At 37.0% G+C, this 12,901-nt stretch overlaps 1 protein-coding gene across 2 annotated transcripts; it reads right to left on the bottom strand.

Moving 5' to 3' along the window:
* Positions 1-4,212: 4,212 nt before the first annotated feature.
* Positions 4,213-12,814, bottom strand: LOC126336401 (androgen-induced gene 1 protein-like). 2 transcript variants are annotated; one of them, XM_050000085.1, is made up of 5 exons: positions 12,116-12,814; positions 11,895-12,032; positions 11,555-11,772; positions 11,182-11,333; positions 4,213-5,733 (listed from the first exon to the last, which is right to left on the bottom strand). In XM_050000085.1, exons 1-5 carry the CDS (start codon positions 12,290-12,292, stop codon positions 5,696-5,698), a joined length of 723 nt encoding a protein of 240 aa, XP_049856042.1. In that variant the 5' UTR covers positions 12,293-12,814; the 3' UTR covers positions 4,213-5,695. The 2 variants fall into 2 exon arrangements, with proteins under 2 accessions (XP_049856042.1, XP_049856043.1); XM_050000086.1 differs by having other exon boundaries at positions 11,895-11,940; positions 12,116-12,800.
* Positions 12,815-12,901: the final 87 nt, after the last annotated feature.

The raw sequence follows: 12,901 nt of genomic DNA, 5'->3' as shown, positions 1-12,901 counted from the left end.
GAAGAGTTCCTACATAACAGAACGCAGCATGTCATTCTCAATGGAGAGGTCTTCCGAAGTAACAGTGATTTCAGGTGTGCCTCAGGGGAGTGTTGTTGGACCGTTGCTATTCACAATATACATAAATGACCTTGTGGATGACATCGGAAGTTCACTGAGGCTTTTTGCGGATGATGCTGTGGTGTATCAAGAGGTTGTAACAATGGAAAATTGTACTGAAATGCAGGGTGATCTGCAGCGAACTGACGCATGGTGCAGGGAATGGCAATTGAATCTCAATGTAGACAAGTGTAATGTGCTGCGAATACATAGAAAGGAAGAGCCTTCATCATTTAGCTACAATATAGCAGGTCATCAACTGGAAGCAGTTAATTCCATAAATTATCTGGGAGTACGCATTAGGAATGATTTAAAATGGAATGACCATAAAAAATTAATCGTCGGTATAGCAGATGCCAGACTGAGATTCATTGGAAGAATCCTAAGGAAATGCAATCAGAAAACAAAGGAAGTAGGTTACAGTACTCTTGTTTGCCCACTGCTTAAATACTGCTCACCAGTGTGGAATGCATACCAGATTGGGTTGATAAAAGAGAGAGAGAGAGAGAGAGAGAGAGAGAGAGAGATCCAACAGAGAGCAGCGCGCTTCATTACGGGATCATTCAGTAACTGCAAAAGCATTATGGAGATGACAGATAAACTCCAGTGGAAGACTCTGCAAGAGAGACACTCAGTAGCTTGGTACGGGCTTTTGTTGAAGTTTCGAGAACATACCTTCACCGAGGAGAGACCATGAGGATAAAATCAGAGAGGCTTGAGCCCACACAGAGCCATACCAACAATCTCTCTTTCCACGAGCAATACGAGACTGGAATAGAAGGGAGAACCAGTAGAGGTATTCAATGTACCCTCTGCCACACACCGTCAGGTGGCTTGCGGAGTATGGATGTAGATGTAGACTACCACCAGTATCTTCAACAAACATTTAGTTAATGTTACTGCACTGCATATGGGCCTCTGCAGCAGGCACCTGGTTCATGGACCCACACTGACTGCTGTTCATCAGCAAGGGCTGGAATTTGCAAGCCAATACCGCAACTGGACATCCGCCAAGTGGTGATGGGTGGTCTTTTCTGATGAATCATGTTTTATGCTCCAGCGGTGTCAAACATCTGAAAGCAAATACCCTGCTGCAATTGCTGGAAGGGTCCAGACCAAAGCAGGGAGCATTATGGTCTAGGAAATGTTTTTGTGCTATTCCCTGGGTGATCTCATCATTCTGGAAGCCACAGTGGATCATCACAAGTATGCAACTATCCTTGGGGCCTCGTCCACCCCTACATGCAGCTTGTTTTTACTTGCCACAATGGTAACTACTAGTAGACAATGCAACATCTCACAATGTATGAGCATAGTTTGAAGAGCATCACTACGAGTTTACTGTACTACACTTCCCTGGCCACCAAACTCCCTGGATTTAAACCCAATTGACATCTGCCTGTTCGTACCATGGATACTCAACCGAGAAAACTAACGCAGCTGGCCATCACACTGAATCAAATTAAAATTAATAATGGATAGGCAACCCAATGAGGAGCTTGGATGACTATAGTTCCATACCATACATTTCACATGAACAGCAAAGTGACATACCATACCAGACTGGCCATGAGCTACATGTTGCAATAGTGACCTAAGACCCATTTCTTTATGTATATCTAGTACAAAATGCTATATACTGTGACTAAATACATGTTTGACACACATCTCCAGTGATAATGCATTGTGTGGGTTTAGGCACTATTGCTTTTATAGTCTGTAGGGGGGGGAGAGAGAGAGAGAGAGAGAGAGAGAGAGAGAGAGAGAGAGAGAGAGAGAGAGAGAGAGAATATGTATGTGTGTGTCAAAAACTTTATGTTGAGAGGTATTAATTTTCAGTGTAAATTGAAAATCATAATAAATGTTTGTCAAAGTTAAAATCACAGTTGCTTCCATTTAATGTGCCTGTTCCTGCAGGTGGACTGTTACTCTGTATCTATATTTACGTTTACCCTGTACTGCAAAACAGAGGTTTGATATGATGGCAGCACCCATAACATAGGTTTGTGGTGTTAACTTAATCACTTTCAGTAGCCTACTAAAAGGTAAACACAGTTCTTGTTAAGTTTAGTCAGGACTTTTAAACTGTGGGAATGAATATGATCATTCTTGTTTTATCTATTTCACTACACAAGTTGTATTATCATTTGAATTCTGAGTAGTACAGTTTTGTGAGCCCTGTCATTATAAAGCATACTTTTCTGGAGCTGTCAGATAATGTATGGTTTCAACACTAAGTGAAACTTCTCTTCAGCCAGACTCTCACTGATCATCTTTGTCAAATCACAGTCACAATGACCAACATAAGTTACTCTAGAACTTCATGGAAATAAGATGCAACTCATTGTAGATTGAGCTCAACCAACATGCTATACAATCTTGAGGAATCCATTCCATCAAATAACACATCTGATGAGCTAGGAATGTCCCTTTAATCTGATATTAACCTTGCAGAATTCAAATTATAAGGTGGAAAAGAAAAACTAATAACTCATATTATGAATTCTACAAAAGAAACTAGTGAATTCCAGTTTGATTAAAGAGTTTAACCCCTACGTGCCACTAAAACTGTTCAAACAGGCCTCAGGAGGCCTCACAACCATTGTCACTTTTCATGCCTGGAACTGCTACTTCTCAATCAAGTAGCTCCTGAATTGGCCTCATGAGCACTGGTGCACCCCACTTGACAAAAGTGCTCAGCAGAACTAGACCGTCACCTATCCATGTGCTAGCAAAGCCCAACAGTGCTTAATTATGGTAATCTGATGGAAAACAGTGTTACCATTGTGGCAAGGCTGTTGGGGTGTAAGTGCCACTGGTAAATTTATATACCACCGGTCTTAAATGCTGTTTATTACTTTATTTACTACAGGTAATTGATTCATTGGTATTTATATTTTCACAGTAGCGCTCTGATAATTATGAGTACCATTTGTATTTTTCGAAGTATATTGTTTGAGTACCAATGAACAATTTAGTAATGGTATGAATATTTAACAATGGTCTTTGAGCAACTCGTCTTCAGATCAGCTTTTGTGTTCAGCTAACTTTTGTCACCTGAGTATGTACTCTTCTGATACGAACAACAGTACAAGTAATTCACAGTAACATTTCCTACATTATAAAGTATAAAATTAATATGAGAATTATGTGTAAGCCGCTGTGGCTGAGTGGTTCTAAGCACTTCAGTCTGGAACCGCGCTGCTGCTGTGGTCGCAGATTCAAATCCTGCCTCGGGCATGGATATGTGTGATGTCCTTAGGTTAGGTTTAAGTAGTTCTAAGTCTAGGGGACTGATGACCTTAGATGTTAAGTCCCATAGCGCTTGGAGCCATTTTTATGTGTAAGCATATTTACAGTTAGTTTTCTTCTGTGCCATACAGGGAACCAAACAATGCCATGATTTCAGTTCCTAGTTACATTCAATATATGCTGTTCAAGACTACTTCTAATGAAGACTGAACATTGCTATGTTAGCTACTGAGATAATGTAAATTATTTCTGGTACATTGCACATGTAGGATGGTTACTGAAAATATTCAACACAATAGAAACAGTTTATGCACATAAATGGATGTAATAGGAACATTAATTACTCATTTTTGGCAGTTTTCATTTTAGTTAGAGGTATACCAGCATTCATGAATATTTCTTTTAAATGTATAAGAAGTACATCATGAACGTGGCACAGGTACATGGCAATTCTGGCAGATCTTGTGAACTTCTAGGAAGAGGTTACAGGCAAGCACACAATGGATTCAGAAATTTGAGGAGACTCCAATGTAGATGATGTAGCTACTATCTGTACCGTTAACCGCTACAACAGTAGCTGATGGTAGGCTGGGTGAGGAAGTGGGTGTGAAATGCCTGTCACAGATTCAGCAGGTAGCATACACACTTGCCCTGTGCTTGAAGAAGCATTTTAAACTTATATGCAGGGCCTAAAGTTCGTTGTGAACACCAGTCCTTTGGGATATGTCCTCCTCCTGAAGGCATGTGTTTACTAACAGAAGCTGACACTACCATGTATGATTTTTGTGTTCCTTATTTGACACAAGTATTTATCAACCCACAACTCATGGTCAACATGGAAATACATGATAAATTGAGCAGTTTTACTGATTAGCATTCCCAAAGAGTGCATACTGACATTTATTTCACAGTTATGCTAAGTAGATCATTTTGTCACTTGAAAGGTTAACAATCACATTGTATACCACTGGCTCAATATAGAAATTACAAAAATTGCATAATTTTTTATTAATTTCAGAAAAACAAGATCAAAAAATCTCTTCACTGTGTAACAGGTACATTACATTTAAAAATAATATCAAAATTTGTATGCACGAATTACATACAAGGAACAACATACGAGTAAATCTTTTGGTGGCTCTGACTAGACTAGATAATTACAAACATTTGTTAACAGATCGATAGAAGTTCAGAAAATTTTCCATTGAAATCAACATGATTAACATAAGATCTTTCTCTAACATTATGTTACATTAATCTGTGCATTAAGTCATAAACAGTGTCCATTTTGTCCGCATGATATGAATGCTCATTGCTAACTTCATACATTATATTGATAACCAGGCTTCTTAAAGAAACCTGCACTTTGTGCGATTATGACTTGACAGCCTTTAAATCTTGCATCAGTAGTAACATTGGGTTCCTACATTATCAGTTCCAAATTATTTCTAATACTTAACATATCAAAACACGACATTAACTTCCAGGCCTTTAGGCTGTAATATTTTACTTTCATAACATAAGTAAAAAATATATACTTTCTATAATTATGTACAAATTTCAATACAATGAGAATCTCAACATTCAGAAAAATAACAGTTCAAAAAATGTTACTTTCCAGTAAGAAAAGTGGGTCAGGCAGCTATGAATATTAAGTATCAAAATTTTCTTTGTATATATGTGCCTCCACACTTAGCCACTATTTCAATGGCCAAATACTACAAACACTGCAAAATTATTATTTATCCCCATTCTACAGTTTTCAATTTATTTCAAGGCCACTAAGATCATTTGCACTGTTAATGTAATGCTACCTTAAATTCATATCACGAAATATACCTGAAAAAATTTAGCATTCACAATTCAACATCTTTATCATCTAAGTTTGATATCTAATAATATATGTAAGGTACAAAGTTATTGCTGCATTGTGGAGGGCTCTTTCATCTCAAAATTCCTGTCTTTTTTTCACAGAATGAATCTATAGATGTACTGGCAGTTACACATTTGGTAGACTTCAATAGTGCACAGTTACTTGTACTGGAGCAAATATTTTATAAATGTACGACTAGATTTATATCTTCATAACCTGATTTCAAAGTTTTTGTTATGCTGCATAACGGAGTATTAGATAATCTTGCGCTAAACCAAAGCAAACAAGATCAGTATACATAAAAATGTTCCCTGTCTTTAGAATCTGCAAAATTCTTATAAAAGTTTTCATGCAAGATTAGGCTAATCTTTCAATACATTTCTATAAACAAAGTTATTTTCAAAGATCTCAGTCTAAATTCAATGACTAGCTGGGTAATTAGTAACTTTTCTACTGATGTGTTGCAGAGGCTCACTGTTTCTTCTTTTCAATTTTCTCCATTTCTTTTGCTGCAAGAAAATTTTTTTTTATTTATCTTTTCAAAACGACAATCATGTAAAAATGAACATAAGATGCAAAAATTATTTTGTGAATTAATAAACTTTCTTTACAAAGATAATGTCTTATTTTTAGACAAAACTACACATTAAAGTTTGAGTAATTTTTATTTTATTACGAGACACTCAAGCAATATACTGATCTAGAAACAAAGCTAATAGTTTGTTATTTATGACTTTCTAAAGGCACAGTACTCCAATAACAACTCATTCTTTGCAAGTCTCACAGGAATTATAGCTGACTTATCTCCAGGTGACAAACCCTTGGCAAGAATACAACATTTTTTTTTTATCTATTGTGCATCAGTATCAGTGAAAGTGTTGTGAAACACTGGACCATATAAAATCTGAACTTTCAGAGTTATCTCTCACAGACACTCCCTTGAAACAACAAAATGATTCACATACCAAGGCTAACTTGGTGATAATGTAGGCTAAAAAAGAAATGACTACTCCTTTATGGCCTAGTTCTACATGTACATCTATACTCTGAAAAACCATTATGAAGTACGTGGCAGGGGATCCTTCCCACTGTATAGTTTATGAGAGCAATTTCCTGTTTCAATAGCTTCTGGAGTGTCGGAACAATGAATGCTTGGATACCTCTGTATGTGCTATAGTCTAATCTTGCCTTCACAGTCTCTATGGAAGTGATACATTACTAGATTCCTGTGAACATTCCTGTGTTTCTCAATTAAGGATGGTTCTTGTATATTGTAAGTACACTCGCAAGGGATACTTTGCATCTACTTCAAGTGATGGCCAGTTCAAGTCTCTCTCTCATCCTCTTGAAGGGTGAAACAAAACTATGACAATGTGTGTTGCTCTACATTATTTTCTTGATAGTGCTATTTGGTGTGTTCAACAATATCCTAGGATAGGTTTAATGAGTCTTTCGAAAGTAATCATCCATGCAGACCAACTGCATTTACACAAAATCCTAACAAAGAACCAAAACTGGCCACCTCATTTACCTACAACCAAGTCTACGTAATCATTCCATTTTGATTTTCACTAACTGTTACACATGGGTATTTGTACAAGTTGAGTGACTCCAAATGTGACTCACTCTTAATGCTGTCATGGGACACTACTTTTATTCCTCATTTCAAGTTCACAAGTTTAGATTTCTGATTATTTACAGAAAGTTGCCAACCTCTACACCAACTTGAAGCCTTGATAAGATCTGACTAAACATTTGTACAGATATTCAAACTTTTTCATTGTAGATAACTGCATAAACTTCAAAAAGTCTAGTTGCTATTAACATTGTTTGTTAAGTCATTAATAGTGGCTCAACTGTAAAGTGCATAAGTACAAGTCCAAAGGTCACAGGTTCGATTCCATGTCAATATTAGGATTTTTATTTGACACTTACCACTTCTTTCACCTCTGGCAATGCTTGCTGTGAAAAATGCAGTTTCACCATGGTGTGGAAGCCACGTTAAACTGTAGGATCCCTATAACTGTCTGCCTAGGTGAGCTCAAAGGTTAGAAGAAAGTAATGGCTTACCACCTCCAACAGTATAATGTGTAGTAAAGCACTGTGGTGCCAAAAACAATCTTCATATTGATGGTTGCTTTACTTTATTACTATTTTATTAATACAATATTCTGCAGACTGTAAGAGGCACCTTAATTTTGAAGCAATGTCTTAAAAAGAAACATTTTTATCATCAGAATGTAAAGCCAGATTACTGAGCGTTCTTCTTCTTTTTCTTCTATTGGTGGAGGGCCAAAATTCTGCTCAGCTCCTCTGTTTCTATGTTCTTCTGCATATGCTATTACTTTCAATTTATAGCCCTCATATGAATACCTTTTATTTTTTCCATTATGAAATTAGCTACTAACAAAAATATTATACTGTTATTGATAACACAAATCATGTTCAATTCAAGTTCTCTGGCAGTGTAGACTGCAATGATGCATCGTAGGCTAGACAATGTTCTGGATTTGTGATGGCAGAGTGGGAGGGAAACAGTTTGTAAGCTTGTTCATTCCTTTGGTGCATTGCTACTGCCAGCTGGATCCAATGTTGGCAGACAGAGAGGTTTCCTGTGGCATCAAATATACGGCCATTTTTCAGATGGGTGGTAGTTTTAATCGGAACACCAGACATTTTTATATTAATTTCAAGTATAAGATGCACCTGAATTTTGGAGGCAATTTTCACAGAAAAAAGTGTGTTTTATAATCCATAAATACAGTATACAACATGAACAGCAAGTGTCCCAGCACACATCCCTGGGGCAAGCCTGAAATTACTTCTACATCTCTCAATGACTCTCCATCCAAGATAACATACCGTGTCCTCCCTACCGAGAAATCCTCAGCCTAGTCACAGACTTTGCTTGATTCCCATACAACCATTCTTTCATTAATAAGCATTGCTACACAACTGAGTCAAATTCTGTTTTGAAGTCAAGAAATATTGCATCTACCCAACTGTTTTGATCAATGGCTTTCAGGATGCCGTATGAGAAGATCTCAAGTTGGATTTTGCATTACCAGCATTTTTGAAACCCATACTGGCTGGCATGGAGGAGGTCATTCTGTTCGACTTATTTCATTATGTTCAAGCTCAGAACATGTTCTAAAATTCTACAACATATGGATGTCGGATACTGGATGGTAGTTTTGTGGCTAACTTCCGAGACCTTTTTTGTACACTATATTACGCATAAGCTAGGGCCTAATTCAGCTGAAAATTCTGTACAGAATTTGACAGCATTTCAACAGGCTCAAAAGGTTTGTTCAATTAAAGTGATTTCAGCCACTTCTCAGCACCACTTCCCCTATCTACATCACTCATTTTTGCTGTGGTGCAAGAATTTATGGGTATAATACCAGGGGGGAATCAAAGTTTTCTACATACACAGCCTCCTTTTCAGAGATAGAGGACCAGTGAGCAACTTGTATATAATTATTGCAGCTATTACGTTCCTCAGTTTTTTTATTCAGTGCTCATATTTCTCTCCATCTTCTCTCTTCCTATTCTTGGACTGGCAAAGGAGTGAACAGGACACAAATTGCCTCTGTTCTGCAGTTATTATTTGATAATACTAATTATTATACTACTAGACCAGGAGCACAGGCACTAATGTAAAATCATATATTGTATAGCACAGTACGAGTCCTGGGAAGAAACATTAAAGAATGAAGGCAAAAGGATATTTTTCTGTGTTATTATTCAGCAAACATCTTGAAACTGAATGCACTCAATTTTATACCAGAGGAACTGGTATTCAAAAGATGTAAAATTCAGGTCGTAATGGTTGTGAAGCAGCTACTGAAGTTGAGCGGCAAAGAACTGTGTGTATGTGCAGCATGAAGATGGACTGGGTTATTTCATGGATTGGCTGGGCAGCAGGATACCACTGTGGGAGGAGTGGAAAGAATTATGGGTAGGATGTTCATTTCCAGGAACAACAGGAGATAGTATAAGCTCTGGCAAAGGATATATCTAAGTTTTTGCTGTCTGGAGTGACAATGAGCAATTGTGGGGAAGGGGAGTAGGTGCTCCTTCTTGACCACTTTAAGAGAAAGAAATGAAACTGAATTCTCAGCATAGCCTTGCCACCTTCATAAGCCAACATGTTTAGGGCCATTTAGAGGACACTTTCCAAATCACTCACAGACCCCCAAGGAATGCTGTTACTGCAGGGAAAACACTGGACAGTTACTTAACAGAACTGAAGCAGAGCAGCTTCTTGCAAGGTAATGTCTCTTTTTATAATAAATTACATTAAATGTAGTGGATATAAGCACAAACAGCATGAAGTAGTATAGCGATAGTTTATTGGTAATTAGGTGCACAGTTAAAGTTATGAAGAGTTGCTTCTCTTTTGTTAATGGATACCTTGACAGATCCCTGAAGGTTCTCCTCAGTTATGGGACCTCACTACACGATGACTGAATGAATACGAGTCATACATATTGATATGCAACTGAACAAAACTCAAAAACAACGCTGTAATTTGATATTTCATCAGAAAAAGCTGAAGTAATCATTCGATCTGCAGAAGAAAGTGTACCAAAGGCGTCTTACTAATCAAAACAGAATGTCAGAGAGACTAAACCCTGTGCAGGAGGTTAATAAGTAATAATATGGTTCAATCTGTAAAGTGCTGTCCATTAAATACAATAAAATCTCCACAGATTCCAATCCTCTATTAACACACCACAGTAATAATAGAAAACTAAAGACAATAACTGACTGATATCAGGGTGCTAAACTGAAACAAAAACAATCCAATATACAAAGCAAAGCTTATTACAAATTCCTGATTTTCCTTATTACTATATGAACTCATTTCTGGATCTTCATTTCTTGTGATACATATGTCTTACACATATACTAAACAGTGGCTGCATCACAGAACAAATAAATATTCTTTGTTTATGCTTATTACTTCGGGATACATTTTCATTTTCACACACTAAACATTTCAGCCAAAACAAGAAAAGAACTAATACCTTCAGTGATCCAATGTCAATGAAACTCCCAGATATATCATGGGGTAAATAATAAATCTGCTCTCATAAAAATCTCTCCCATTTACATCAGTTATTGTCATATGCTGGATCAAGCAATGGCAGGAGCAAATAGCAAATTACATTTGCAGTTGAAATCACAGTTCATTTAATGGGCATGAACTGACAGGTGTAGGTTGCCATTTCGTTCTGCGATGAATCGGATTTATTTAATTGTGTCTGCTCGTGACATATGGCTTTACTGTGAAACTAGACCCCCCCCCCCCCCCCCTCTGAAAACTTAGTCGGGGTGACAGACTGATCTGTAATGTAGTTCAAGGTCTAGAATGGACTGAAATGTGTTAATTTACTTGAGAGTTGATGAAGCCAACAAATGTGAACGCCAAGTAAAGGCTAGGTAACAGAATGACCTGCAACTAATGTTTAAATTCAGGCCATATTTAAACACACTTTGTTACATGTAAGATAGTTATAAAAAGTAATGATACGAGGTAAATTCAGAAAAGTATGTTACATAATGGGCAAGTCTCTAACGGATTTTTTAGCCATATTATACATAAATTTAGTGCATACACTACAAAAAAAATTTCAAGTGATGCACACTCTTTGATTTTTACTATGACACTTTGCCGTTAAGTTTCCACATATGTCTAAATAAGCAGCGATATTGATTTTGCAATTTATTCATTGTTGATATCTATCTATTAGGCCTAACTAAATTTTAGAAGTAAAATTCTATGAATGAATTCTCAAGGATACATATTTATATACCAAATTCAATGTATGGAATACTGAATATTTCTTCATGAACTTAGAGCCTCCTGGTGAACAATTCGAAAGTGACATTAAGAGTGAAAAAGACATTGTAAAGTTAATCAAATGTGTGTAATAAAATACTTTACTTACCCCACACTTTATTGTTGATATATTCACCCAAGAAATACCACACACTTGCAAAGCACAGCAGCCCCCCAAAGAATCCCATGCGAAGTGGGAAACCCAGTTTATTCAGTACAGGATAAACCCATTCTCCAGTTTTGTAGAACACCACATGGGTCCTGCAAGAAAGGTAATAACTTCATCCAGAATGAATAAATATATTTACATAAAAGTACGAGCATTTATAAATTACTAACGCATCTCGACGCAAGAAAATAATCAAAATGGTATACGAAATGAAAAAGATCTCAATGTGTGTGTTTTATAAAATACACACAATAACCATTGTTTAGGGTTTTGAAATGGGTTAATATCAAAAGAACAGTTCCACACAACTCACCAAATTAAGTACGAGCCCATGAACATTGTCAGGCCCCCGATTCCGATTATCCGGTCTGGGTATTTTCGAAAACAAATCACCATTTCAATTAATGAAAACAATACAATATTGGAATGCATTATATGGTTCAGCCACCACGGAAAGTAGGGATCTACTGCTCGTGGCAACACTAATTCTCTGTCAATAGCGTAGAGTCCCCAAAATGTGGCACCAACAAACTGTTAAGCCAAACGACAACGTAAATTATAGTTTCTACAACTCTAACAAGGTTAAAAGTCATACTGTACATAAGCAGGAAACACATTTATCTTAAGTTCATATTCATGGACGCTACACTCACCAGAGCGACTGGAAACGCCAGTACCGGTTGCAAGTAGTCTTTCAATCTACGAATTAACGGTGGACGATTAGGATTGTTTTCATTTGTCCCTATGCAGTCATTCGTAACACAAACGACGAAGTAAACAGATTGTAAAATCTATAGGCAAAAAAACATAAGCTTGTCGGTAACAGGGAAGTTTAATAGCTAATAGACAGTTCAATACACTATCATCGACTCACCGCATTCCAGAAGGTTAAGAACTGCAGTTTTCCTCCAAAACCTGACCCCATTCTGCTGACTTCTATCGGTATTTTAACAAACGTCCAGTCATAAAAGACGCTAAACGAGAATTGTGCGGCGCCAACAAGATGGAAAGTTATTTTCGATAAGTCGTACTTCGTAAGATTGTCTGCCATGTCCACTAGATCCCCTTGTTTTCAACTTTTTAATGGGGAAACTCAGTTCCTGTTACACAAGTGCCGAAGGTACTCTGTAAAGTTATAATTAACACCGTCTGCATAGGAGAACACGAATCTTGCGCCACTCACAGATATGAAGTGTGTTTGGAGGATTTATGAATGACAGAATTTGTTGGTGAAAGAAAGACAACAAAACTGCAAGTACACAACTGTCTTCAATATACCAGTCCAATTTTAATCTCAAATTATAATTATAGACTGAAAAAATGTACATCTACGAAATGCCTACAATTAACAGCGATTCAAATTGACACCTCATATTCTAATGTTGGTCACACTTCACAACGGACAGATGAATTGCGGTAAGAAATGCAGTGTGCGTTCGGAAATCGAAAAATTGATGGCTTAATAACATCACTTTTTCAATTGCTATCATTGATTCTCGTTTAGTTACCCTCTATGCATTTAAGCATAGTGTGATGTTTTCTGGAAAAATCATGACAATGGAAAATGCTTACTGTTTCTGCTGCACGTAAAGCTCACTTAAAGTCAAGGTACCAAAGTACGTCATTTTTTTCCATTTATCCAAGAAACACAGTCGTAGTA

This window comes from Schistocerca gregaria, chromosome 2 (assembly GCF_023897955.1).
Source record: "Schistocerca gregaria isolate iqSchGreg1 chromosome 2, iqSchGreg1.2, whole genome shotgun sequence".
NCBI lineage: Eukaryota > Metazoa > Arthropoda > Insecta > Orthoptera > Acrididae > Schistocerca > Schistocerca gregaria.
Note: the sequence above shows the minus strand (reverse complement) of the source record. Positions and strands in the feature narration are given on the sequence as shown.